Below are 27,846 nucleotides of genomic sequence, written 5' to 3'. Positions count from 1 at the left end.
TCCATGTTGCTGGCAGAACAAACCTTTATTTACACTTTCCTCCTTTTCCTAGTTCATTATACCTTTTGAACTGTGCATAATTCGTAAATTTCCTGGTGCTGGGAACTATTCCAAGGTAGATCTGAATTCTTTGGGACTATCTGGCCAAGCTGTTTGTTCTCTTCAGGAGACTTCTAAGCTTTTAAGTATCACCCTATCCTAGAGAGTGGAACCATAGAATGTATGGAATTTCAACTGTATTCAACAGTAAAAGGGAAATAGGGGGAATTGGACTTGTTTATATTGATGGATATTTTTGTGACTGTCCAGATATTTGCAGTGGCTGAGAGTGCAGGAGAAAATGTGTTTTCTGGCAATACAGAGCACAGGTATTCCAGAGAAAAATCTAGAAGCTCTTTATATTGCTCTCTGATTCATTTCCCCATCCTTGCTTTAAACCCCAGCCAGCTGAGCCAAGTCATAGCATCCTTCTCTTTTGCATTAATCCAAACTAGGCAAATGGATTTTTTTGGCCTTTTTCAGAGAAGTACAAGTCATAAAGCTCATCAGTAAGGGTACTATTGAAGAAACCATGCTCAAAATCAGCCAACAGAAATTGAAGTTAGAACAAGATATGACTGCAGCAGAATCAGGTGAGTGTCTTGCACATAATGATGACCATTTAAATAAATTAAAGCTGCAATATGTTACTCTGAAAAAAAGAATGTTCTTCATGCAGGCAAGCCTTTTTTTGTTTGGGGTTTTTTATGTTGAACTAGAAAGATGTATTTTTGCTGGCTGTTTTTGATTTGACAGGAGGTGCCCTCTGAGTCTGACCCAGAAATCAGTGACCAAGTCCTAGAAGCAGAGGATTTTTTTAATGTTTTGGGGATGTAGGCTTTTATCTGTTTATGCAAAATATTTTAAGCTGTACTAATGCTTCTCTTTATTCCTCAGGAGAAGAAGGAACCATTCCTGCAGATATAGCTACGCTATTAAAAGCTTCATTGGGTCTCTAAAATGTAAATATGTTGTGAAATTCAAGGAAGAAATGTGATGAGATACCCCAAGGACTCTTACATTATTGTTGACCAGGAGTTTTATGAACGTTTATAACTTTTTGTAGTTTCATTGTTTTATTGCTCATGATATTGAAAATTTTTAACACCAATAGCATTCTTTTGATGCTTAAAAGCATAAATGACCCAAATGTGCCAACCTCAGATGCTAAATAAAGGTTTTACAGATCAATTTTGAAAATGGGGACCGAAGTAGTAATTGTTTTAACAAATCTGCTACTGCTTAAGATTTGTCAGTATTTTTGTAATTATTTCTACCTCCAAATATATATGTATATATATAAACTGTCTGTTTCACTGGATTCTGCGTGTAGATTTTTTTTATACGTGCCTTATTTGACAATGCTCGAGTCTGTTTCTGCTTGTTTTGGTTCATTTGATGTACCGTACTGATTTTGTATCAACTTGTTCCAATAAAATGCCATAGATTGACAAAATGTTTTTGTGGTTGCAGTGGTTTGGGGCAGGTGAGGGGATGAAAATGTGCATGTTAAAAATCAATTAGCTCTCAAACCAGCTGGAATGTTCCAATTGAACTGGCCTGGCTTTGTCCAGCAGTAGTTAATTACCAGTGTGTCATTATACTCTAATTACAGTGGTGTGAGGATATTGATTGTAAAAACAGAACTCCTGCCAAATGGTTTGGTCAAGTCTGTGGGTGTTGTGGTCAACTGTACATGATTTCTGCAAATTCAAAATGGTGGGAAATTAAAGCTTTTCCAAAACTTGTTTTCCAAGTCTGGACTAAACTGCTTGGCTTTTCCTAGAAATGTTCTGTGGCTGTGCTGTCTGTTCCAAAATGCACAACTGAAACAAGGTGAGGATGTAGTCTATTGTTTGAGAAGAGATATGGGTAAGAAACAGTTTTCCATGCTTCTTTATTTCCACTGGTTCTGCTGAGCTAAATAGTGGGATTTAACAGAGAACCACTGGTGTTTAATGCTACAGCTAATTAGGTTGTGTGTTTCTGTTGAGCACGCTGCTAACCCAAATCTTATCCAGTTGTACCTGCATGTTCTCTCTTGCTTAGTTCAAGTGTGGATTGAAACAGGATCCCTGCCCTTCAGGGTGGGTTGTGTGGTATGCTGGATGTGTCTGGGCTTTTTGTTTTGAGCTCTGGAGGAGCAGTGGTTACCCTTGGGGTCAGTATCTGTCTGTAGGTGCTGTGGAACTCTGCCTTTCCTCCTTGTGACTGTTCCTACGGTTTGTAGCTGGGGTCTCAGGAGATGGCAGGGCCACCATCCTGGGAGATAGCCACAAACTAACTGGATGCAGTCCTGGGCAGCTGGCTCTAGGTGGCCCTGTGTGAGCAGGGGCTTGGACCAGAGGTCACTTCAACTATCCTGTGATTCTGTTTTTCTGATTGGGAAAGATGTACAGAGGGAAAAGAACACAGAGCCACTCTCTGGAGTCAGTTGCTGAAGAAGAGAGGAGTTTTGGGAGCTAAAGAAGGAAAAAGTGTATGAAGAGCCAGAGCAAAGCACACAAGGAGTTGCAAAGCAGGTGAAGATGGGAATGAGTAAAGGTTGTTTCTTTCTGTTCTGACAATACCTGAGTTGTCTCTCTGAGGGGTTGTTTGGCATCACTCATGATTCAATGAAACAATACTTGGGGTGTGAGGGGAAAGTACATGTGAAGGGAAATACTTTCCCAACAGTGGCGATTTCCAGCATGGAGTGTTGCCCAAGTTTGTTGTGGTTTCTCTGCTTACACCACACAATGGAGACCTCTCACAAGCACTTGTCTCCCCTTGAGTTTGTGTAAACCACTTTCATCCACAGCAGTCCACATTGCCAAGATTTCCACCTGCCTTTTCTCCAGTCCTGGAAGAGCAAACCCTTCATTTGTTCTAAGCCTGGCTGCCACCACTGACCTCCAGTTTGTGTCTCCTACTTATTGGCATAGGTACCGAGCTGTTAAATGTTTTTGCAGCTGGCATGTTTATGGAGAACTGCTGCTGGTGTGGGCACCAGCTCAGCTGGGCAACTGCTTTTTGGCTTGTTTTGGAGGTTTTTATTTGGTTTTTTTCAGGAGTAGAGCATTAACCTCAAGCTTCTCAAACACTTTTTTCAGGCCCTTGAATTTTACTGACTAAGTGGGTCTTTTTACTTTTTTTTTTTTCTTAGTGTTCCACATATTTTCTCTCTCCTTTTAACTTGATTTCCTCTAGATTGGAAGACTGCAGTAGGCAAAATGCTGTTGAGATTGCACCTCTCCATGAAGGTGTATTAATATTTTTTCCCTTTTAAGAGTGCACAAAACATGATTTGCTTTGATGAAGCACAGTGTTAGTAGAGGGAGGATGTGATTGCAACCACACTTCTGTGAATCAATATTTATTACTCTATTAAATCTGTATTTTAGATTCTCTTGCAAGTGGATACAAGTGGTAGATTTTGATTTGATACAGCACAGCCATCTGAAGTTAATTTAAATGATTTAGAAGTTAATAACTTAGGATGTTTGTCATACTGAAAACTAAACAAGCATTTGTTTCTCTGAGCAGCTGATCTACATGACGCTCTTTGGCCTTTTCTGGATCCAGGCTGCAATAGCTGGCAGTGCTTGCACTCTGTCCTTGAGAGCCAGAAGCCTGGGGTATTTGTCTGCCAGGTCAGGCTTACAGGACAGAAGTGTTGTGCTGCACACATCCCAGTAGAAATCAGCCCACGTTACCTAGTGGAAATGGGACAGAAAGCAGTAAATTTTAGTTGGTAATCTCAAAAGCCAGGACTACTAATATTCTCAAAAAACTGAATTTATCTGTTTTAAGTTTTCATTTTGGGGCTGGGGTTTTTTTTAAAGCCCATTATTACAGGGCTAGTAGTTAGGTTCCAAGGCAAGGCTTGACTTCAGTAAATATTGGTTCAAATAAAGTCCTGGCCACAAATATTAGTTGTGTTACAATATTAGTCTTTCCTGCTGAAACTGCTGCAGAAAAGAGTTTGGAGTAAAAAAGGTCCAATGTTTATACAGAGGTTTTTTGTATTGCCTTATAAATAAGTTGGTGATGATAAACAGGGTTCTGTGTAGTCATGAATTTATGTTCACAAGTTCAAAGAAAGGCATTTAAAATGTTTTGTGTCAACATACTTATGAACATGCATTTTCTGGTTTAGAAAATGCAGATCCTAGTCCTGTTTTGCCTCACTTTTCTAAGATTGTGGAAAACAATTTTCACTTTGCAATTAAGCGACCAGTTGTGTATTGGTAAGAATAAAGGGCTCAAAGTGTGGGGAAGAGTTCCTTCATGGCCTGACATGAAACCCAGAAATTCAGCAGTAGGCCATTACTTGAGTTTTCTGGCAATCTGATGGGAATGGGAGAAACAAAAATTATACTTACAGAATTCCCCACCAGCCACTGCTTATCGCCTAAGAAAGTATCCAAATCTTTCAGTAGCTCAGGTGCTTTGTTGGTGAGGATATCATCAAATGCTTTTTTCTGGTGGAAGAGCAAAACAGAGATGCACAGCAGTCAGCAAAACTGAATTTTTTAGGTTTTATTATTTATGAAAAAGAAAGCTGAAATATGAAAAAGATTAGGGTTAGATACCAAAACATGGCATTCATGGCTTGCTGAGCTGTGACTTAAAGCCAATTCCTTAATGAACACCTGAGTGCTCCTTGATGCTGACATGATATTTGTGGTGATGTGCTAACAGAAAAAGCATGCAGCCATGGCAAGGCAGGAGCTCAGCCATAGGTTTGGGAAGAATCCAGCTGCAAGACAGATTCCTAATGTCTCATAGCAATTTTTAAGGGACTCTTGAATGTTATCTTTTCTAGTGTGCAGACTCTCAGATTTCCAGAATCCCTTGTGCTCAGTCTTTCCACGCAGTCAGTCAGATGCTGGTCAGTTATCTTTGCTTATCAACCCTTCTTATGGGAGTTGTGGAACTTGGATTTTGAGCTTTTGGTGGGGTTGATTTATCTTTGAGCTTTAATGTTCATGTTATTTTGCTTTTTTGTCCCTGCAGCAGTAAGATTTGAGGTGGCTAAAACTTGTTTTTAAAGGATGAGCTAAAGGCTCCAGCCTTAGTGAGGTTATGGCGGTGGTTCTCTACAGGCTGTTCCCCATAGCAGAAAGCCTTAAGACTGCTTTTAAAAGGGCTAAGCTGGTTCCTTTGGTGAGGAAAACTGCTTCTGATTTTCTTTTCTCACCTGCATGGAAATAATTAAGACTGCAGACTGTTGTGATCATCTGGTCAACTCACATGGCACAGTTTTTGCAGTTACTGTGCTTGGCCTAATTTTGGAGGAACACGCTCAGGCTTGGGTAAATAAGCACTGGTGTACAGGAATGGAATTATTTCTACAGCTTTAACAGGTGTAAAAAGAAAATTGGAAGAGGCAGAAACCTAAATGCAGACTGAAATCGAATCAGTGTTTCTACAGGCATGATCGAAGATTTGACATCATTTTCTGCTTCTTTTAAGAGCTTAGTAACTGGATGAGGTGACTGAAAGTATCAGCTGGGAGTTTGCAGTCCAGAAATCTCATATCTATCTGTGCCCTGGATTGTAGTATTTCCTTTCTTTTAGGTAACTGATCCCTTCCCCACCGTTTTACCCTGCAAAGAAAACCCCAAGCTGTTGTGTGATTGTGATGGTAACAGCGTTCCCCAAGTACAGGAGTGCACAGCCAAGGTGCGAAGCTGGCGGGGACAACCAAGATCCCTCTTCTGGAGTGGCACAACCTGCTCCTCTCAACCCTGGAGCTCTGCAGTGGTGGGTGCAAAGCTTTGCAATGCCAGCTGTGTTTTGGGGAACATGGGGTGAAGGGGGAGTCTGTGCCTGGCACGGAGGGAACTTCCACGGGCAGCTTCCAGCTCTGCTCCCCTGGTTTGCTTTGATTTCTTTTTGCTGCTGGCTAGATGGAGGTAACACCTCCTCTCACCATTCCCTGGGTGTGTGTTCCTGTGAGCACTGGTCAGGCTTGGGGAGGTGTTTTGGCTTCAAACAAAAATCAAAACTTAAATCTGGCCTGGTGAGACCGTGAGATGCCTTTTTGACCACAAGGTGGTGGCAGCGGGTCCGGGAGGAGAGAGGGAGGAAGGACAATGTTGGGAGCGTGGGAAAGTGAGATTCCCGACCATCCTTGGCCCCAGCACATAATTTAGCATGCATACGTGCGGACTGGCACATTTGGGTTGGCTGCCAGCTCTTCCCGTCTAAATTAATCACTGGTGACACGATCTGGGTCCTTTTTTGGAGAAGTGCTTGGGTACAACAGGAGCTTCCCCACGGAAGGGCAGCAGTGCTGACTCTGCCACCAGTACATCTGGTGGAGTGTGGCTCCTCTGAAATGATTAAAACTCATGAGTCACCTTACCCTCCCCAAACAAGGAAACCTAAGGAAATCACTTGGACATGTAAGTAATTCATACCTTTAAGTACTAAACCTCCAAATTTCAGATTTTCTCCTGCAAGACTTCATAATATTTTCATATTGTTTCTTTATTTATTATGGGTTTGGAGCACCATTTTTTACTCTGTGGTCTCTGCAATAAGATACCTTAATAATGGGTATCTCATTACCTAGTAATAAGATACCCTAATAAGATACCATATTAAGCATTTCAGATAATGATCTGAAATGTTGCCTTTGAATAAATAAATGGAAGGTGGCTGCACTGACAGTTTATGGTGAGAGCTGTTGTTACACCTCCATTTCCCTAAGAGGGTCAGGTTGTCTGCTAGGGGCAGAGCTGTGCAGAGCCTTTGTAATGCTGGAGTGAAATCATCCATTGCCTTTGTCTCCCAGCAAACTGATCTGTGTGCTTGCTTTTGGGATTCTGGTGAGAGGACTGGCCTGATGCCAAAGGAGCCCCAAATGCTGTAGGACAAGCCTGTGACTGTGTGTTCAAGTAGCCATGGCACCACAGCCTGGTGTCAGCAGCACTGCAGAGGACCAACGTGAGCTGTGACATCTGAAAAGCACAGTGAGGGCTGTGCTCCCTGCTCTGATTAGCAGTGCCTGCTGTCCTGACAAGCAGTCATCCCTGGTAGGTGATGTTATTCAACATTGATACTTACTGAACACCTAGAAGAAATCAAAATGCAGAAACATGAAAGGATGGGGTGGGGCTATTTGTCTTATTCAGTTGGCAGAAAGATTTGAGCATAGGCTCCTTGTGACAAGAGAGAGGAATTCCACAGTGCCAGCTGGGGTGGAAGTGTCCTGTGTTTGCCCTTTTGAAGAGCAGTTTGGTGTAGGCACATCCTTGGTTCAAGATGATGGCCTCAGAGTTTCTAACAAGGGTGAGAACAACCTGCTGAAGGAGGAGGTGGGATCAGCCTCAAGGAACAACCACAGAGCTCCACCAGCTCAGCCTTGCTGAGCTGGGGTGATGAACCCAGTGGCTGACCCCCATCAGTGTCTCCAGGGCAGATGCTTAGAGACAGGATCATGGCTTACATGCCATCTTTGTTTATATTTAGTGATTGGCTTACTCTCACGTCCTGGTTTTTCTCTGCCCAAGGGAACAGCGTCATGAAATCATCGATGGTGTCCACAATGGCATCAGCTAAAGCCTGTTCCACAGGCGTCTGGCCTGCCACACCTGCGGGAAGCAAGCACACGAAGGGACATTAGAGACAGCAGCAGCAAGAATTTTTGATGCCCCAAAGGTAAACTGTGAATATTTTCATAAACATACATTTTCTTCAGGTCTTTTTGAAGCTGACAATGTGGAATTGACTCTTTGCATCCAGGTACAGTTGTATCTGCCTTTGCTTTTTTCCCAATTCTGGCCTTGTACAGCCACCCAAGGTAGTGAGGTGTTCTATCCATTACCTGAGCTCCCAGCCTGAACATTGTTTCTGTATCATCTCTGCTTTACACCACATATTCAGCAAGGGTCAGCACAAATTTCATTCCTTTATTCTTTGCCCATCCCAGTTTTCCACATCCTTCTCCATCTCATGGTCAACACATTCTCCAAAAGTGCACTTGTGAAAGATGGCTTCTCTTTCCCTATATCCTTCCCACTCAGCCCCATTCTGAACATTTTCATGACATTCCACCAACTTTTTCTTCTTTCATTGTAATCAGGGACCTCAGCCAAGCTTTGTCTTGTTTACCAATCTGCTTTTCTTCCCTGTAGTTCCTTTGCTTTCTTGCGGTTCTCTTAATGCCTCTACTTTTTCTCCCTAGCTGTCACTTCACAGACCTGCACCTATGCTTTCACCTCCAGGCAGGTTCAGATCACAGACTGCAAGCCCTACCTCTGTCAGGTCATCTCTCTTACTGAAACTTTGGGCTTTTGAAGGTGAGGGCTGTGCCTCTCCTCTTGGGCCTCAGGTTCTGTGATCCTTCAGGTATGAGCTCTTGGTGTTGGGCACCTAAAAATGCCATTTCTTAATTTTAATGGCAGAACTAGCAAGTTTTCACTCTGAAGTTGAAAAGATATCGTTTCACTTCCATGAATGGCTTTTTTTCCTCCTGTAGCTGACACCATGACTAATTCTGGGAAGAGCCCATCATGGTCAAAATGTGCTCCAGATCCCAAGCCATTGTCACTGGTTCAAGTCAATTGAAAAAAAATCTCAACTTCAGACTGGAAAAAGGAGCATGGTTCCAGATCAGCCTCCCTACAGAAGCCAGGGAGGCAGGAATCTTGGGTGGAAGGCAGACTTTCCCACTGTTTTTTATCACCAGGTGGGCTTTCCTCATTCTCCTCTCTTGCAAGCAGTAGGTTGTACCAAAGCTGAAGGAAATGGGCTGGGACAGAGTATTGCAGACACTCTTGAAATGTGTTGTGTTAGTGCCTTGAAGAATAATGCTATGAACAACTGCTTCCTTCCTCAGTTAGAAAATGGGAGATATTATGAAAGGCAGGCTACATCCGTTTGCTCTCAGTGTAAAAAATGGTATTTGCTTCCCACCCCCCTTTTTCAATTTGCTGATGCCCAGCATGCCATGGGCACATCTGCCTTCAGCCAGGCCAGTTTTGCAGATGGTGTTGAATGACAGCTCTTTGACCTGAAGCAAAGCCTGGCCACTCGCTTTGATTACTTGCATCACTAAGTCTCCTATCATTTCATCTAACTGGTTGTGTACTTCCACAGCATGTAAGTATTTAAAGATGCAAGTGATGTCAACATCTCCTCTAATCTCTCTGCTAGCCCAGAATTTTTGTCTAAATCTGCTTCAGAGTTCTCTGCCTGCTGTGATAATCTCTAATGCTTCCAAAAACCTCCTCCTCCTGGTCATCTCTCTGGTTAGCCTGGCAGGGCAAAGCTGAGCTTTAAGGCTGCCAGGGCAGTTTTCCCTAGGGAAACCACAGGTATGTGCTTTCTTTCATGCAGGGGCAGGTGGATAAAGTGTACTGGCTGGAGAAGTCAGCCCAAACCCCAGGCACTGGTTTCATTTTTGCCATGCTAGTGTTGATTTCTGCATGGTCAGGCTTGCCAGGCTGTTGGTTTGTTTCTGTTTTTACTGTGCATGTATTTTTACCTGAACATGAAATGTGAGCTCAGAGGAGAGAAAGAAAATAATCAGACATACATTACCTGCTTCTCTTGCAAGGTATCTTGCCATGGCCAGGCTCTGGTGAATGATAACTCCATCTACTTCCAGAATAGGGAGTTTGCCAAATGGGATAGCTTGAAGGGGAAAGTAAAAAAAGAAAGAAAACAACCAAAAGTTAAATCATAGCCATTAACAGTGGGAGTCTGTGACAGCTGTAGTTTTACCACTCAGAGGATATGCACTGTTAAAGCACTTAACAGTTTCACACTGTTTCTGTGGAGAAATGCAAGGACTAAAAATAAAAAAGTAAGGATGTAATCAGAGTGCACTGCATGAAGGCAGCTACAGCACAAAAACCAGGGGTGCACTTCCTGTTTTCTGGCTTCATGCTAGAAGCTGAATGCACTCCTATATGTCCGGAATTCTTTATACAGAGAAACTTTTCAGGGGAATATTAGTTTTTCCTTCTCTGTCCTACTTTTTCCTCCTCAGGAAAGTGACTGCCAAGGTTAAGTAAAGTACTGCTGAAGATTTCATACTGCAGGATGCAGCTGGGGTATGAAGCAAGAGACTGGGCAAATTCAGAAGCAGTGATTCATTTCTGAACTTGTATCATGATAAGGCATCTCACTTGGTAGTCATCTCTGAGGCAAAATATCTTTCACATTGCACTACAAACCCTAAAAAGATATTCAAATTCACCTGATGTGGCTTGCATTTAAAAAAAAAAATCTGCCAGTTATGAGGAAGAAGCCTCCAGATTTTAAGTATAGGAGTAGACAAACTAAGCAGGTGTCGTGGATATCTGTAAAGGAGTTTGAGATAAGAAATCAGTCTTAGTTTCCTGTTGCTAAATTCGTAGTTACATGGAGGCTTGGACTGCTGTTTTTCTGTGTTTTGAAGAACCTGCCTGCGGGGTATGAAATGGACATGGAACCTTGGAGCAAAGGCTGGATCTGGGGAAAACAGTTCTGTTTAGGGCAGTGAATCTGCTTGTGGGAACCTGGTGCTATACACTGAGGCAACTGTACATCTCTGCATTCCCAAGGTGCTGTTTCCAAGTACGTAACTGCAGGTGCAGACCATAGTTAAATGCTTTGTACCCAGTTTTCATCTGCATTACACTTCATATAATTAAGATTTATATCCATTTTAAGAGTATCTTGTGATGTAAAAAGGTGGTAGTGGAAAAGTGAGAACATTGGCCATTGGAAGCATGCAAAGTGCTTTCAAATCCAGGAGAAATGTCTTTACAGGGCAGCTGGAATGACACTTCTATTCCACGAGCATTTTTAGTTCTTAATGAAAAGGGGCCAATGGGAAATCTTTTGCAATCATAACTGTTCAGCAAGGCAGCTTCATAAGGGATGAACATTGCTCTGTGGTTTAGCATGCAGTATGGGAATCACATTAGGTACCAGGTCCTAGATGTTAAGTCCTGACATGCAACATGAATTTTGCAGTTGCACAAGACATCCAGGACTCCTCTGTGCCTTTTCTGTTTTCCTCTGTGCCTTTTTTGGTTGGTTGGTTGGTTGGTTGGTTTTTTCCCTGCATCTGAACATAGTACTCATGATACTAGTTTTATTTTTTCCTTAAGTTTTAGCACTCTGGGAATTCAGTATGAATTTGGATGCTGATGAACAGCAGAAGCAAGAGAGTTCAATGAGCATGAGCTGCTGTACCCCAGGAGAAAGCAGGCTCTGCTGGCTGTTATTGAAGCAATAATAGACTTGTTGCACAGGAGACTTCCAATATTCATTATCTAGAGAGCAGCAAGGTCCTGGCAAGTCCATGTTTTGTTCCATTGAGAATCACTGACAGATGACAAGCTGTATCCCCTGAATGTTTCACAGGAAAGCTCTCTGGCTATGAAAATGAGAAAAGCCTTGGTTCTGTGCTCTGGGTTAGTGGTGCACAGGGCCCTGAGCATCACTGCTCCAAAGCTGCAGAGGTGTGTAACAATGTTTGCTCACACAAAGCACATCTTTCAGGCCAGCACAAGCAGAGGGGATGACAGCAGGTGTGACTGCTGGATGTGCCAGCGTGGTCAGCCTGCTCCATGTCCCCACTGACCACACAGGGATGTACAGCAATGCCTGACAACAGGAAACAGCAGAAGTGCAGCCAGAGCAGGGCTAAGGGCTCTCCCCATGAAGGAGTTAAGCAGCCTCTTTTGGAGGCCCCAGCAGGAATGCTCTGGGGTGATGCAGCTCTGGCAGGGTCAACATGACTAAGGCAGTCTGTAGCAATAGCTGTCAAAACACACTGTCACTCACTGCTCAGGTTGGGAAACTGTGACACTGGGATTGCTTCATCTAGAAACCCACAGATATTTTTGCTGCTGTGTTTACATACAGGAGAAGTCATCTGTAAATCCCAGCTTTGACTGATGTTTCACTTTGTGGGTCACTACAAGAAAAATTAAAGCCAGTTTGTTATGGGTTTTGTTTTTTTTAAAAGAAACCCTTGATTACAACTAAAGGAGGGAAGCATCTTTCTGAAAGTTAAGGAACACAGATTACGTTGTCAAAGTCAACTTTCAGGCAGAGTGGTAGTCAGCTCTCATGTTCTGTTTCCCAGGAATCTGGCCATTTCTGAATTCAAGGGAATTGCTGTTCATTCCCTGAAAACATGAGTAATGTCTACAAAGATCATTCTCCTCAGTGCTAAGCAACCTTCTTGAAGACCTGGTTATTCTTTTTTGAAAGAGAACTGAGTTTGTAATTTAAAATATACAAAGACAGCTTTGTTTTGTGTACCTACAGTTGCATGACTCTTAATACAATTATAAATTAATAAATGAAAGCAGACTTTATTTTGTTATCCCATAATATCTAAAAGGATTTATGCTTTGATTTATAATGAGACTTGGGGTTTGTTTGTTAGGAGGCAGCAAATCTACTGCTATCATTACTGAACAATGCACTCTTTAAAGGATAACAGATGATAAACGGTAGATGTTCCTTCCTTTCGTGTGTATTCAAAATGCTATTTGATTTTTTTCTTAGCCAGAACAGGGAAAAATTTGGATTAATGTAAACACTGATTTTTTTTTTTTTTACAGCTGGTTGAGTGCACATATATATTTATACACTGATTTTGTTGATTATTGAGTTAATAAGCTATAAATGAGTGCAATTCTAAGAGGTTTGAAGAAAGTACACATGTGTTGTGCAGATAATTTTAAAAATCCGTTGTTTCTTTTTGGGTGCAGGGCAGGCTATTCTTGAGAACCAGAAAATACAGCAAATATTCAGGCTGTTTTACAACAGAAGAGAATAACAAAGAGTAGTCAGGAGGGAAGAAAATATTTATAATACATCTCCTCCATATCTGAGGAGAAGGTATAATGGCTTACAAAGCTGTATTTTCAGTCTGGATAAATTTAGGAAAACAAATCTTTGCCTTTGAAATGTTATTGTCTAAAATTCATGTAATGACCAAAATTTTTTGGAACCTGCTGTAAAGTATCCTTTTCCTTATGTGATTTAGAATAACAGTTTTCCCAGAAGATTTGTTTCTCTGTGTCTGAGTTTGGCTGTTATGAGGAAGAATGCATTTTCTGTGAAATTTGGGCGTCTTCCTTCTCCAGCTGGAAAAGAGAGGAGTGGATTTTTGTTACACAGCTCATCCTAAGGGAGGATGTGAGGAGCCTTCACACTGGATGGACACTGTTGGATTGCTGGAGCTGAGGTTGGGGTTTGACACATGACCTCGATGTGGCCCCTAGAAACTTTGCCAGTTGCAGAAACCACACCAGGCCATGTTCTCAGGGGCTCCAAACAAAACAGAAACCTCTCTGCACATGGGTTTAAGCAGTCTTACCCTTAGACTCAGGAATATGGGCTTCTGTGGATTGCTCTGACTTCCTGTGGTGCTTTTGGCCCAATTCTGCTCATTGACCTGTTGGAGAAGATGCCCAAAATCCTCATGTACATAAGTATGGTACTAAACCTGCTGAAGCTTTCTGAGTTTTGGTGGAAGGCATGGTTTGTGTGACTGCAGATGAGCAGAGCAGGTAGGGTGGCTCCTGCCAGGCCCCTACTTGAGATGAGCAAGTGAAAAGCTGCTGTGTGAGAGGTGTTTGGGTAGAACCAAGGTCACAGGGGCAAGGCATGAAACACCATCCATTGGGGAGCCATTAAACAGAGCAGCAAAGCCAAGGTAGTGCAGGCTGAAAGGATGTTAGTGTCACTTTTGCTGGCTTTTCTCTCACCCTTGTTGTTTTGGGGGCTGCTTGGTACTTATGTCAGTTTAAACCCTTGTGTATCCATACAGATGAGCTTTCCATGTTTTTCAAAGCAATATTGTTTAACAACGTTTCCAACTCCCACTTGAGTAAATGTATTTTGAGAAGGAAAAGCAGGAAAATCTATTGCTGTCACCATGCAAGCAGTGTCATTTCTCAGGCATGCACAAAATATGACCTTTCCTGTTCGGTTCCCGCTTACTTTGCCTCTCATCTGAAGTACAAAGCTGGTGGATGCTGGTGTTCCAAATTTAGATTGAAAGTGGAAAAGGGTTTTTAAAAAGCCTCCTTTTTGAATAACTAAACCTGTACTCCTCTTTAAATTGAAAACTTTTATCAGCAGGTTTTTGCTTTTCAGATTATGTTGGTTATTTATTGGCTTTTTTCATTGCATGCTGGAATGAAATCTGCACATATACTTGCCATGAAGAGAACCTTGACAGGAGACAAGTCTTCAGGCTGGTCTGCAGTCTCTCTTCTCATTTTAGGAAGATCTCACTAAAGTGTTTATGAATTGGATTAATTCCTTTTCATACTACTTTAGTTTTCATTGGCTTTTGTGACAAGAACTGCGGTGTTTATACAGGTCTCTGCTGGATGCTGAGTAGGGGAGATGGTGTGCATTAAAAGCAAGACCATCCCTTTAATTAATTGCCACTCCATCAAGCCCCTAATGGCTGTGATGACTGCTGGCATCCTGCCATGCCTGTAGGCTCTCACTGGTGCTCAGGCCTTCCCTTGGAACACAAGCTCCTCACTCATCCTCCTGGCCATGACCCAGTGGAGGGTGCTCCTGTGGGGCTGTTCCTCTGTCAGCGACAGGGAAGGGAAACACAACAGAGCTGAGCACAGTCTTGTCCAGTCCTGGCACCTAGGCTGGTCAGCTGCTGGTGCTGTGCTGTGCTTCCCATTGTTCTCTCCCCTGTGCAGATACAGCTCTTAACTCTCTCCTTCCCTTACCTCTTTCTTCCATTTTCACTGATCTTAACTTCTCCCTTACTCTTCTCCTCATTTCTGTTCTGTCCTTCCAACATGTTCCCCCATTTTTCCGGAGCTGACCTGCCCATGACTCATCCTGCCCATGTTGTAATTGTCTGTGGCTCTGATGCAATGCAGCCTGTATTTAAGTGCTTGATTATTGCTCAAAAGCTAAATAATTAATCATTTGGTAATCAATCTTAGATTGGCTCCATAATAAGGCAGCTGGATTAGTTAAATGTGGGGGCAAATAAATGTCACAGACCTGCTTCTCACTGCAATATCTGTATCAAAATAAGTTCTCTTTTGCCCTGAAAACTGGCCATAACTGCTTTTCCTATCCGTTCATATTTAAATTGGATCATGAAAAACAAATAGATACTTCGCATCTTCCAATAAGAAATATATGAAATATGTATTTTTTTAATGGCAGCAGAGGAGCAGGCACTTGGGAAATGGTAGGCCCAGAGCTGGAGGTATCTAGAAAATGAATCTTCTAGAAAGGGACAATGAGGAGGATGCTGTGATTTAATCTCACCCCAGGTTTGGTTTTATTACAACTCATATTCTCTTTGGAAGTTCTTGACAAGCCCTGCTTTGTACCCAGAGACAGCTATGTACACACTTTAGTGGAGCTACATAGCAGAAAGTCACTCAGGAAGCAAAGCAACTGCTCCCCTGAGGAATTTCTGTCTGGTGTCAGGTGCTTCTCAAGATTTATCTGTTATCTTGGGAGTATTTTTTGGGCCATTAGTCTGTCAGGTTTCCTAAGGACCTTCCAAGCACCATTCTACACATCCTAAACTGTTTATGGGATGTTTATGGCCATCAGTGCAGGAGAAGCATCCTTGGCTATGATGATAAAGTCTGTTATTGCCATTACTTCAAACTGCTTTAGGAGCCACAGATCAGAAGCTGTTGCTGCCTGCCAGCCCAATACTGAAGGTGGTGGTAACTTAGTTCACCATTACAGTGGATTTTCTGCTGTATCATGACTTATGTCAGTGCAAAGATGCTTTCTGTGAGCAGTCCACTGTGTGGGAGTACAGATCTTGTATGAGCCTGTTGCAGATCTTGAATTGACTGACCTTTAAATGGGGGCATTGTCAAGTCAGAGTTTGTTGAGACTGAGTTTGTTTACTTCTTAAAATAATTACTGACTTACATATGGTGAAGCGCTAGGGAAAGCTGCAGCTTGATATTTGTTTGATTTTTAAAATTCTGTGCTAAGACAGGACAATGCTAATACTTGTACACTGGCTTTTTTAAAATTTGTTTATATTCTAAACTGCAGGCCTTGCCCAAAATCATCAGCTGTAAAATTTGCCAAAGATGATCTGATTAGTGTCAGAAGGGAAAAAAACAAATGTTGGGTTATAGAAATGTTACCTTCAGAGTGTATAAGCCAAATAACAGAAGTTCTTGTCTTAGAATAGGCCATCCTTTCAAACACAACAAAAGCACCATTAGGTGTAAACAAAATCAAGTAGGACAGTATTTCCAGGAGGGACTTATTTGCCTGAAGGTACATTAGGATTGCAGCCTATTGGTGGCAGCCACATGAAAAATGCCCAAAAAAACCCAACAAAATCCACCACAGTCTTCAGGTCAAAAATTAAACTTGCTGCAGCTGCCAGTCTGCTGTCTCAGTGGGCCTCCTTCACACTGATCTTTATGCACAGATTTTCTCTTTTCCCATCAGTTTTACAGAACTAAGTTTTTTCCTCAGAATAATGTCCGTATTTCCTGCTTTATAGGGTATGCTGCTTTGGATAGCTTGGTATTTCTTGCAAAACCTTATTTAAATTTTGAGAAAAATGCTGAAGCAAACCTATCCTCTCAGATCCCATTTAGATTCCTGACTCCTTGTGCTCTTGGACAAACTGGAATTCTTCGATTTTTTTCCTTATTAGCTCAAGAAACATGAAATGTTCTCTTGTCCAAAAGACAAAGCATAATTAGTCACTTACAGGGTGCAGAAGCATTCACATTCTAGAACAAGATGTTCCAACAGCAGATCTGCCACACAAGGTAAAAGCCTTGCATCACTCTTGGAGTATTGTTGATGATCCCGATGTATGAGCAGCACAGGAAACAACACAGGAAAGTTCTTCCTGTGCTTTTCTTCAGTGCTCACTCCACAAACCTCCCAGCGAAGCTTTATGTGTACAGGACGTGTGTATAGTAAATGTGCAGCTGCAGAACCATTACCACAAAAAACACTGGGAGTAGAGACACCCCAGAAATCCTAAACTACACACTTTGTAACTCTACCTGCTGCATTAACAAATGCTGGAATAGTCATTAATCTTGGACACTTTGGTTCTCTTCCTGCACTGTGAGAAGTTTGCTGGCAGGGTTACCAAGGGTTAATTGGAGTTTTCCATTTTCTCTGCATAATGGCTTTGCACAGCAGCCTTTATAACTGAGCCCTAGATGAAATTCCATGGCAGATAAGAAGTTTAGTAAAATTTGGGAGCTGCTGCTCTAAGATTTGTGAAGTCATCTGTGCAAAATTCATATTGGTCTAAGAGTTCTTTGAATTTCAGGCATCTGTAGACATCCAGTCACTCAGTGGACAGGAATAGGAATGTATCTGCTAATTAACCAGGAAAACATACACCTACACAGAAATCTCTGGGTGCCCATCTGAAAGTGCTGTTTACATCTAATGACAGCAGGTTAAACCTTTGCTCTTCCCATCTTCCTGAACCCTAGCTCTAGCACCAAAGTAATGGTGCCATCTGCCACCACTGACGTGCACATTGCAGACAACAAGGAATTAAGAGGTTTGCTAATAAAAAAAAAGAGTAAAAGGGTTTTTTTCATGCATAATAATCTAATGCTGCTTAAGGAAATTGTCTGGAGATCACCTTATGACTATCTCCTCCTCCTTTGTGAGGCATTTCTCATGGTTACTCACAGTATTTCCAGACAAAATGTTCTCCCACAGGCAAATCACTCAGAAAAACACTGAATCAAAGCTAGCAACAAGGCTTTGGAACAAACAGCCCTAAGTGCTCAACAAGACCAATAGCAAGCGCCCCAATTTGCCCCAGGGCACCCAAACCCTGACTTTGCAGGCTGTGACTCAACACAAGAAATGGCTGTCTCCTGGAGAGGGAGTAGGTTTGTACAGGCTTTGTGTGCCCTCACACTGTAGGTCTTGCATACAGCATCTGCCCTATGGAAAACAAGCCTTGCATTCTCTGCTATCCCGAGTTTTCAAAATGTGCTTCAGTTCCTGCCACAGAGACACAGATTGATGAGGAAAAAGCACCAGGGAACAGGATTCTTGACCAAAAAGTTAAACTACTTCTGTGTTCAAGGGTAAATGTGAAATGAGGAGATCCATCCAACCCACTGCATATACACAGGCATAGTTCACTCTGCTGAGAATTCTTCTGCACAATGCTCATTTGTAATATTCAGTTCCTTCATATATAGTTTCTTTCCTCCTTCTATTTTTTCTGAACTGGGTCTACCTTAGAAAGCATAGAAATAAATTAGCAGATTCCAGTCAGTCTCATCCTGGTGAAAACCAAAGGCTGGTATATATTGAGCAATAGTAAAGGGAATTACAGCAGCATTTGATGTAACAGCAGTTAAAGTAAGGCAATTTAGTATGCAGTTTATTTTGTAGCCTTCAAAAAAACAGTAAATTTGTCAAATTAATGGAACTAATTACATAATTACATATTGAGGTGAGATTAAGACATACCAGACAAATTGCTGTGTACACTTGCATATATCACGTTTGCCTTTACCCACTTACCTATGAAAGATCTGGAACCAGTTTTGACTGCAGTCTGCAAATAGAATGTGATGTCCCTCTTTTTAAAAGCTTTAAATATGATGAAACAAGATAAAAAAATACTTAGGGAAGAAGAATACTTAGGTGCTGCAGCTGCACATTTACTGTACACACGTCCTATATAAATAAAGCTCCACTGGGAGGTTTGTGGAGTGAGCACTGAAGAAAAGCACAGGAAGAACTTTCCTGCATTGTTTCCTGCATTGTTCAGACATCGGGATCTTCAACAGTATTCAAAGAGTGATGCAATGCTTTTACCTTGTATGGTAAATCTGCTGTTAGAATGTGAATGCCTCTGCACCCTGTAAGTGACTAATAATGCTTTGTCTTTTTAGTTTGTCTTAATTCATCAGTATAGAAAATGCCACATAAAAACACACTTTACTTATACTCTCAACTTTGTTTCAGGACAAAAGTGAGTGTGCACACGTGTGAATATGTGTGTAATTAAGTATGAAAAGCCTTTGCAGAGCTTACACCAGGTCGTCTGAATTCTTAATCTCACCTTCAGTTTCTACCCTGCTTCCTGAGAACTGCAGTGAAAGAGAAATAAGCTATGCCACGTGGTTAACTGGCTTAAGCTCTTATAACAAAAAGGTTTCCAAAGTCAGTCATCCCTAGCTGAAAGTGTCCCTGTTTCACTGCTTCTTATTCCTGTCTGTGGATCTTTGTCACTGTTTTCTATACTTGACCACCACTGAAGGCTTCAATTGCCACTTGGATTACAGTTGTGTTTGAGTGTTTATCATTCTAGTCACTGCAAACAGGAAAGACCAAACCTACAAAATTTGCACCTTAGAAAAATCTGGTAGCTTGCAGGCTGAGCTTATTAAATGGTGTGAAAGCTTATCAAGAAACATTGCTTCATTAATAGAAGTCACCTTGTGAATTGGTTGTGTCTGCTCCCCAAACTAAAGCCATAATTTTTCATTCTGGATGTGAACAGTCATAGCCCATGTAGCCAAACACAAGCCTAATCCATGAAATGAAGACACTGAGTTCCTACCCAGAGTCTTGAAATGCAGGATCTGCTTCTCTTGAACTAAGGCTAATTTAATGAACAGAAATAACAAATACCTTTAAAAGCTGAAAAGAGGTTATTTAAACAAAAAGACATAAAATGAATGGGGTACAATAGCCTGAAGGGTACTTCTGGAAGGGTTGGTAGGGCTAATTCTTAGGAACAATTATTTTTCTAGTACCTCTTTTGATCCTTTTGGTTTTTTTCTTTGCTATAGCAACTGACTTGGTTTTCCCATCACTTTTCCTCTCTGAAGACCTTTCAGGTTGCAAAGGAGTGTCTTTCCTGACCTTTCTTTCCAATGTGGCTTCCTAAACCTAGGGTGAAGTCTGAGGTGTGGTCTTTGAGATGAAATTACGCAGAGAAGCTGAGATTAGCACTCATTTGGTTATCTTTAGGTACACATAAACTGTACTGAACTGAAAAGGAGTAAAAGTCCAGCTGGATGACAGCAGGCAAGGTATTTCAGATTGTCTAAGCATTTGGATCCATTCTCCTGTGAGAGCATCAGCAACAACATTTTGGCTGTCTCACCTTAAAACTCGCACAAGCTTAACTAAAGCCAGAAGTTATGTGTACTTAGGCTCACAAAACATACAGGTACCTCTTCAACTGCTTTTCTTTTTGCCAGCATTTCTAGTGGAGCTTTGGCTATAAGTGCTACTCACTTGGCTTGATTTTGGGCCAGTCTGCTGCTTCTATCCTGTGGTCTTCATACGCCTTGCCCGAATAGGCAAAGAGGTAGCGGCTGATCTCCGCTCGTCCCCGCAGGTTGAAGTAGGTGAGCTTGTATTGAGGCATGCTGGACCCTGCTGGGAAGGGAGACAGAGCTGCTTTACTCAGGGTTAAATCAACTCCCTTTTCTACAAAAACACTCTCTCTGCTTAGTTTTGACAGACATGCTTGCAGAGGAAATATTACACCAAGCCCTGGTGCGCTGCACTTTGCAATTGCTGCGTCTCTCACACCTTTTTGTTCCCCATTTGTCAGCCACAGCACCCGAAGACGTGGACAGACAGCTGAACCTGCAGTTCCTCCTTGAGTGATTCCTGAAAGCTGACTTGATTTTTTTTTTATTCAGATGTAATAGGAACTTTCAGCTTTCATTTATTTCTCTTGTGACTCCAAACTCAGGCCATTTATAAAGTGATTTTTGATTTGGTTTTGATTTTGTTTTTTTCTTTTTTTCCAGATATATTGTTCTTCTGTATCAGAAGACAGTTGTTATCTCGAGGAGCAATTTTGTTCAGACCTGCCCTGCTCAGCCCCTACTGCTTATGAAAAGCCTTTGATGATTTGGTCTTCATCCAAGACCAAATCATGAGAATTACCAAACCCTTGTGATTTTTTTGCATCACTTAGTACCAAAGTTGTATAAGCAATCGCCCAAAGTTATTTTAGAAGAAAAATTTGCTATGGAAACCAGGCTAGAGTGTTGTTTTGAGAAAAATCATCCTTGAATTTTCAGTTTTTGTGAAGAAGCCAAAAGAAACCTTGAAATTACTTTATTAAGTTTTCACGTCATTTAGTTTTTTCTTTTCAGTCCTAGTTCAGAGTCACTTTACAGGACTTGTTTCCCAGCGTAACAGGCAACAAAAGATAGTATTTGAGGGTTTGATTGTGTAGCAAGGATGGTACAGGAAAGGTGAACAGATAAGGCTGCTTTAAATCAAAGGTAAGAATTTACACATAGCACTTTAATAAGAGAGCTCAGCTGAGATTTGAATGTGCTGAGGAAAGGATAGTAAAACAACCATCTGCCTCCCCACCCAAAGCGAAACCCTTTCTCATTTTTGCTTTGAAGTAGACATTGCATTCACCGTTCTTTTATATGCATCACATTCAGAATGTTTGTAACAAAGCCTGGAAAACAGATCATCTGCACTAGAACAGAAAGGGAACTCTTTTTTTTTACTTTTTTCATGAGTAAGTGCTACCACATAATCTCACAATAGAACAACTCCCTGTTTAGTCATCTTGCCTTGAAAACATGTGCTTGAGGAAATACATAATGAGCTTTTCACTGTAGACAGAGAAGCTCTGAAAAGGGCAAACTGCTTTTGCCACTTGTTCCTCTAAAGTCAAAGCATGTACCTTCTGTCTTCAGAGTAGCAAAAGCAAAAAGAAAACACAAACAAAAAAACCCATCAAATAAGCACATTAGAGACCGCTTAATTCATTGTAAAATTTATCTGCTGCCCTACAGCACACAGCAGGCTCAGAAGTGAATTATTAGTGAATGGAGATTCACATTATTAGTGAATGGAAACTTATGTCAAATGGCCTAGCAGAAATGCAGGAATTTGCTGGAAAATTACCAATGGAAACATCTACAAGCGCTTCCAAACAGTGATTCCATTACAATTAAGTTGTGTTCTTTTCCACAGTATAAAAGAGAGAGGCTCCAGGTGAAATGAGTTGCATCAGGATGTGATTAGTTTTTTTAAATGCGTCAATTAAGGGAAAACATGTTTCTCTGCTGCTTGGCAAAAGCAGCTCACAGATTACAGGTGCAGCCACTTCTTTCTCTAAGGAAAGAAATTTTGACAAATTTTTCAAGCAAGTTTTAAGTGGCAGAGCTTGGCTACTCCATTTTCAAATTTTATACCCAGATTTATTACTTGGTATGCTCTATATAGGATAATACAATATACTATTATATACTATGAATTTGGTTATGCATCTAGAAAGTTAATGTAAGAAGAAAGAATGAGATCGTAGCAGGATTTTCTTCCCTTTTCTCCCTATTTCTGATTTAGTGTTGTCATTTGAGAGCTAGGAATGGCATTTTTAAGAGTATGTGTTATTTGAGATTCATGACAGCGATTCAGGAGCCAAAGGGAAAAAAACCCCAAACCTTGAGTCTTAATTTTCAGGTTTTTAGAGACAAGCAGATGCTACTGATTTAGTGATTTACTGTTTCCCTCCTTTAGGAGAGTCCATAGAATTTTTTCCATAAACACCCCTAGTAGTCCCAGTGCCCTGGACTTGCTACACCACTCACACATGGCTCCTGTTTCTTGGCTGCCCACTCAGCCCTCTCCTAGCAAATAGCTGCTGTCAGCTGGAGGGCATTAAAAGCATAAGAATAGTAGATTTTTAAGGTGCAGTCATGAAGAAGGAGGCAGCTACATAGAAATTGAGCTGGAGATGGCTGAGGGCAGAGCATTCTGGTAGGTGAGTGTATTGGAAGAGCTTAATTCTTGCTCTGGTAGCTCTCTGTACACAAAGGCATGTCCAGTCAAGAGTAGTGAAGTGATGTAAAGAATTAGGGAATTTTGGCTGATGATTAGCAAGTCTCTCTGCCTGTTGTGATAGACAGAGGAATAGTTTGGTCTGCCCAGGAAGCAGCGGAAGCCATTGTTTGAGTTGTCTAAAGCAAAGCTAAACAAATTTCTAATGATCACATCATAAGGACTAATCAAGTATTTGTAGTGGTGATGCACTTTTAAGCTTATGATTTTTTTTCCATCCATAAGCAAAAATAAAAACAAAACTAAAACCAACACCACAAGGAGTTTACCAAAAATACGTGATGTTTTAAAAGCCTTTATAGGTTTACTGTAAACATGTTTTTGTAAATATTTGTAGGTTTTATTTTTTATTTATAGTTACTGTGAAATGTCAGGAGTAGTGCTTCCTAAACAATTACAGATAAGTTTCTAAATGAAAGAAATGGTTGTGTTCAGAATAGCTTTTTGCCAAACGTACAAAGTAAGCTGTTAGGGTTTTAGGTTTTTTTTTCCCTTGTCCTCCTCTCCCTCATTTCCCCAGTGTGTTTTATAAAGAGGATCATGAGGAGCAAATTAAAACCATCTAAACCATCTCGAATTACTGAATTATTGAAAAATGTCATTTCTAGGGAAAAGTATCTATTTGGTGTCTTCGAGTTGGTTTTTGGGGTGAAGATGTTGGGGACTTATTTGGTGGTGGAGAGCAGGAAAATCTTGATCTAAAATTGTTTCTCTTTTTTTAGGTTAGTCATGGCTTAAAAATACTGAAAGATGATGGTGGTGGGTGGACTTCAGTGCCCAGACTTGCAGGCATTTAGCCACTTTCTTAATGCTATTAAATGTGTTCAGGTGAGTTCATTGCAAAGCCAGGTGTGTATAAAACAGGAGGGGGTGACTTACTTTCCACCAATAAACCTGCCACCTCACCAGTATTTTTCCAATTTTTATTCTGATGAATACACGGCTGGGACAGCCCTGTACACCTGTCCTGTCCTACACTGACAGCACTTCTGAGAGGAAAGGTGATGTCTTTACAAACAATTTGATGAAGATATGGGTGTTAAAGTCTTTGAAATGGATCTTAATGTGTCTACCTACTCTGGGCTGCAGGTTGGTTGCTGAGCCAGACAGCTTGGCTGCTGAAACCGACAGGGGTCTGCACAGTCTGAGTTTTTGAACTTTGGGCTAAAATAGTAGGCTCAAGGGGGGATATGTGGTAGGTGGTTCAGGAAGACTGTACCTTCCTAGTACCTCAACCAGTGAGGAAAGGAAGAGGGCAACATGTGGCCGGGAGTTTAGGATCAAAGGAGGCTGCACCCTCTGAAACCTCAAGAGAGAAAACCCCATGGGCATGCACCCCAGTGAAAGCTCTCCCTTTATTCAAATAAAGTTGCAGGACTCTTGTGTCTCCTTTTTGGACATAAACCTCTAGTTTTTGTGGATTTTCCTGACACTTCAGTCCCAGTTTCACTGCATACAGCTTTCAAAGCCATGAACTCAACAGCTTTAAATTTACTAATAAATTAGCTTTAATACTTTAAAGTTGTTGACCCGCTTAGCTGATTTCCCAGCTTTCCTCTGTGACTTTCTGAAAGCCAGCTTAACTGGCTTTAAGATACCTTTAAACAGAAGATTAATGCATCTCATGATAAAATTCAACTTGGAGCCACTCAGTGACAAAATCAAACAGGAAATCTGAGAGAATGTCAAATATGTGTGAAGTTGGCATCCACCATTATACTCATGGGTCAAAAAATCATGGTGGAGTCACAAGTGTCTAAAAATTTTATGACGTTTCAAATTATTTAAAACTGTTTGTGGCTTTACGGAGATACTGTATTTCATTATGAACTTGGGATGCTTTTATTGCAGTTGAAGCAGGACTGAGCAATCAATTTGAAAACTTCAAGAAAGATTAAAGTTTAAAAATGGCACCCAGGAAGGAACCAGCATTTTCTGGGGACTGAAATACTGAGTTTCAGATAGCAGTAGTACAGAAGAGAAACAGCACTGGCAGACTGGACTCTGCTCAGGCTGATTTTCATGTGTGTACCCAGAGCATGCAGCATCTGCTTGCCAGTGTTTGGTCCTGTGTGCCCAGCCTCAGCAAAATTAAGGACCAAAACTCTGCTGGGCTCTCTACTGGAACAGTGTTTCATCTCTCTTTTGGAAAATCTTACCCTCAAGGGACAAGAAAATATTCTTCAGGTGGGTAACAGCCACCAAAACCTGGGTGCATGTGAGGAACGTATTAACTTTTATTTATGCCTCAAGGGAGACCACCGCCATTTTAGTCTTTGAGTAGGTAATGCCCTCAGAAAATGGCGAGAAGCTCTGGTGGGATTTGCCTGGCAGCATGCTTCAATATTGTCCAACTTTTATGTAACAAATCCATTTTTTTGACATGGGGTGGAAAATTACTACAGAGCTTTACGGCATGCTGTGTTCAGGAGGCAACTGGGACACGTGAGGGGGGGCAGAGGCGACCGCTATTTTATGGTCTCTACACAGACAAGGCCTTTAGAAAATGGCGGGAAGCTCTGGATGTGGGGAGACTTCTCCTGGCAGTCGGGGGAGAGAAAGCTCTCACCACTGGGCTGCAGGTGATGAAACTCCTGCTGCCTGGGAACAATTCTCCCTGACTAGACCCTAATCCTAAAGTGCTCGATGGGATTACAGGAGGAGCCCTAGCACATAAACGCAGGTAACTGCGCCATAACCAGGGCCTGCTGGCTCTATTTCTAGGGGAGCAGGAGGCTCATATGGAGGTCTGGCTCATGCTGCTTGCCCTGCCTCAGCCATGTGGTCATCCCTGCCTCTCTGTTCCCCTTTCTATCCACCTTTGGTGATACAATATTTCTTTATTTATGCCAAGAAATCTGTTCAAAAGAATCACTTCGTGATTCCTTTGCAGTGGAATGCGAAGATGACAGGTACTCAATGTGTGAATTCAGAGAAAATATTTTGAATTAAGGCAGCACATAACTACATTTTCCTATATACAGTTAGTATTTGAGATGACAGTCAGCAGAGAGCTTTCCCTGGGAGAAAGAGGGGGGAAAAAAGAAAAAAAAAAAAAGAGGGGAATGAAGGGGAGGGGGAAACCAGCTAAATTGAGCTATGGAGCTATGTGTTCACATGCACCCAAAGTCTGACTAAGGGCTTGTGGTGCAAAGTCCCTTTAACTGTACTTTTGTGCTGCAAGAAATTAAGAGTTTTCCAGCCTGAAGGTTGCGTTAACACTAGAGGATGTAAAAGAGCCCAGCTGCTCCCTCCAAGAAGCAAGACCAGTAGGACTGAGGTAAGGTTCATCAGGGTGTTTCTAAAAGTTGGGACTTGAACTGTGTGCTTGGAAAAGATGATGCACTGCACTGCATTTCTATTCATTCAGCATGAGGGTTCTTCATTAATTTAGGAGTCACTTATGGAAAGTGCCACAATTAGTGCTTGACACAATGCTGCCCTGGTTGCGGGCCTGCCATAGAAGGGGAAGCTGCAGGTCTTTGTCTGCCAGGTGTCATTGTCCTCTCTTGAATTGCAACCAGAGCATGACAATGATTCAGGAGAGATGATTCAGTCAATGGATACCTCTTAATTTTATTGTAAGATTAAGCTTTTATAGCCATTCAGAGTGCTTTTATTGTAAGATTAGGCTTTTATAACGATTCAGAGTGATTGAGTTGCTGGAGCTGATTATATATTCCATTTTCATTATTTTGCAGGATGAAAGTATAACAACAAATCAGCTTTCACTCACGTAAGCCTACAGGTATCTCTCTGCCAAGAAGACTCTTACTTTATGAATTGAAGTTTGTATTCTTCATAAGCACTATCCAAAGGTGAGAAGCTTTGAGGACATTTTTCTTTGTTTTTTTTTTTTTTTCTAATGCTGTTTTCAAAGCATTTTCTGTTTCTTTATGACATTTTTGTGCAAAGTTAGCCTGAAAATCAAATAGTTTTTGAAGCAGATGCAAGTCCAACGACCTGATTTGGATGTCCTACAGGGGTGGATGGGGCACTGTAATTTCACCCAATTCTCATATTTACTCATATATTTCTGCCATGTACACACTCTGAAGTCTTAAAATTAGTGTCAGCCAAATGTCTTCCATTAATAGTAACACTGGGATTTCAGGGAAGACTCTTTGTTGTCTTCCTCACTCCCAGTGTGTAAGAGCATACAGTAAGGGTAAGTGAAGGTGGTATAGAATGTAATCTTACCTCCTAAAGAGTTGCAGCTGAGCCAATTATTAGAGACTGGGAGTAAGCCTGATTTTAACAGGCCACATCTGTAGCCAATAAGAGGAGTGTTACAAAAGAATGGATTGGTTGAGGGAGAACTGGAGTTGGTTAGTTGCTGTGAGGACAAGGTGGAGTCAGTGCTAGAGGAGATGCCTACAAGAAACATGAAGGAGGTACGAAAAAACAGCAATATGGAACCTTTGTAATGCAATGACAATAGAACTCTTGTAATATATGACAACACCAGTGACAGGGCCATAGGCACATGTAGTGCTCATGTCAGCTAGGGCAGGCTTCTATTTCATTAGAAAATGGAAGGTAAGAAGCTGGCTGGGTCTCTGCATATACAGACAAAAGAATCTTTGCACATTAAAGGAGCAATCTTTCTTAGGCTGTCATCTCAGGAGTGACTTGACTTCTCCAAATATGAAGCACAGATTTTTGGTTCTGTTTCTTAGGGGTTGGGGAGAGTTGTGTTACTTACGGAGTACAAAGAAAAATCTTTAACGAGGAAAGAGACTTTGTCTTGTTTCACCTGAGAAACATTAAGAAACGCAAGTTCAATTTTGCCCATATTTGCTTATTGTCCTTGTCATATATGTGAATTCCTCATCCCTGTGACTGGAGAGCTGAGCATTAAAGCACCTTTCTCCCTCCTCAGTTTTACAATTATGTTTTAGCTGTGTAAGTGAGCCTTTCTGCCTTCATTTGTTTAAATTTTCACATTTCAAAGGAAGGAACCAGAGAGACAAGGCTAAAATAGTTACTGCAGAA

General features: G+C 41.5%; 3 protein-coding genes across 12 annotated transcripts in view; 2 read left to right on the top strand and 1 right to left on the bottom strand.

Moving 5' to 3' along the window:
• The window catches only part of SMARCAD1 (SWI/SNF-related, matrix-associated actin-dependent regulator of chromatin, subfamily a, containing DEAD/H box 1), a 41,879-nt gene extending 40,092 nt beyond the window's left edge, over positions 1-1,787 (top strand). For 3 of the 4 annotated variants that reach the window (XM_064711058.1, XM_064711057.1, XM_064711056.1), the window contains 2 exons: positions 523-632; positions 937-1,787. In XM_064711058.1, the coding sequence (XP_064567128.1) occupies positions 523-632; positions 937-998 (172 nt within the window). In that variant the 3' untranslated portion in view covers positions 999-1,787. The remainder of the gene's footprint in view (positions 1-522; positions 633-936) is intronic. The other variant, XM_064711059.1, reaches the window with a different exon arrangement.
• Positions 1,788-3,378: 1,591 nt separating this feature from the next.
• Positions 3,379-27,846, bottom strand: part of HPGDS (hematopoietic prostaglandin D synthase) — a 29,672-nt gene continuing 5,204 nt past the window's right edge. For 2 of the 3 annotated variants that reach the window (XM_064711068.1, XM_064711067.1), the window contains exons 2-6: positions 20,266-20,406; positions 9,574-9,666; positions 7,513-7,622; positions 4,404-4,502; positions 3,379-3,734 (exon numbers count right to left, since the gene is read on the bottom strand). In XM_064711068.1, the coding sequence (XP_064567138.1) occupies positions 3,570-3,734; positions 4,404-4,502; positions 7,513-7,622; positions 9,574-9,666; positions 20,266-20,398 (600 nt within the window). In that variant the 5' untranslated portion in view covers positions 20,399-20,406 and the 3' untranslated portion in view covers positions 3,379-3,569. Of the gene's footprint in view, positions 3,735-4,403; positions 4,503-7,512; positions 7,623-9,573; positions 9,667-20,265; positions 20,410-27,846 lie in introns of all 3 variants that reach the window. The other variant, XM_064711066.1, reaches the window with a different exon arrangement.
• The window catches only part of LOC135446782 (melanopsin-like), a 71,052-nt gene continuing 70,376 nt past the window's right edge, over positions 27,171-27,846 (top strand). For 4 of the 5 annotated variants that reach the window (XR_010439883.1, XM_064711060.1, XM_064711062.1 and 1 more), the window contains exon 1: positions 27,171-27,245. Coding sequence is in view for 1 of the 5 variants with exons in the window: in XM_064711061.1 (XP_064567131.1) it covers positions 27,222-27,245 (24 nt within the window). In the remaining 4 variants the exon portion in view is untranslated. The remainder of the gene's footprint in view (positions 27,246-27,846) is intronic. The other variant, XM_064711061.1, reaches the window with a different exon arrangement.

Source organism: Zonotrichia leucophrys, chromosome 4 (genome assembly GCF_028769735.1).
Source record: "Zonotrichia leucophrys gambelii isolate GWCS_2022_RI chromosome 4, RI_Zleu_2.0, whole genome shotgun sequence".
Classification (NCBI taxonomy): Eukaryota; Metazoa; Chordata; class Aves; order Passeriformes; family Passerellidae; genus Zonotrichia; species Zonotrichia leucophrys.
This window is presented reverse-complemented; position numbering and strand designations above follow the sequence as displayed.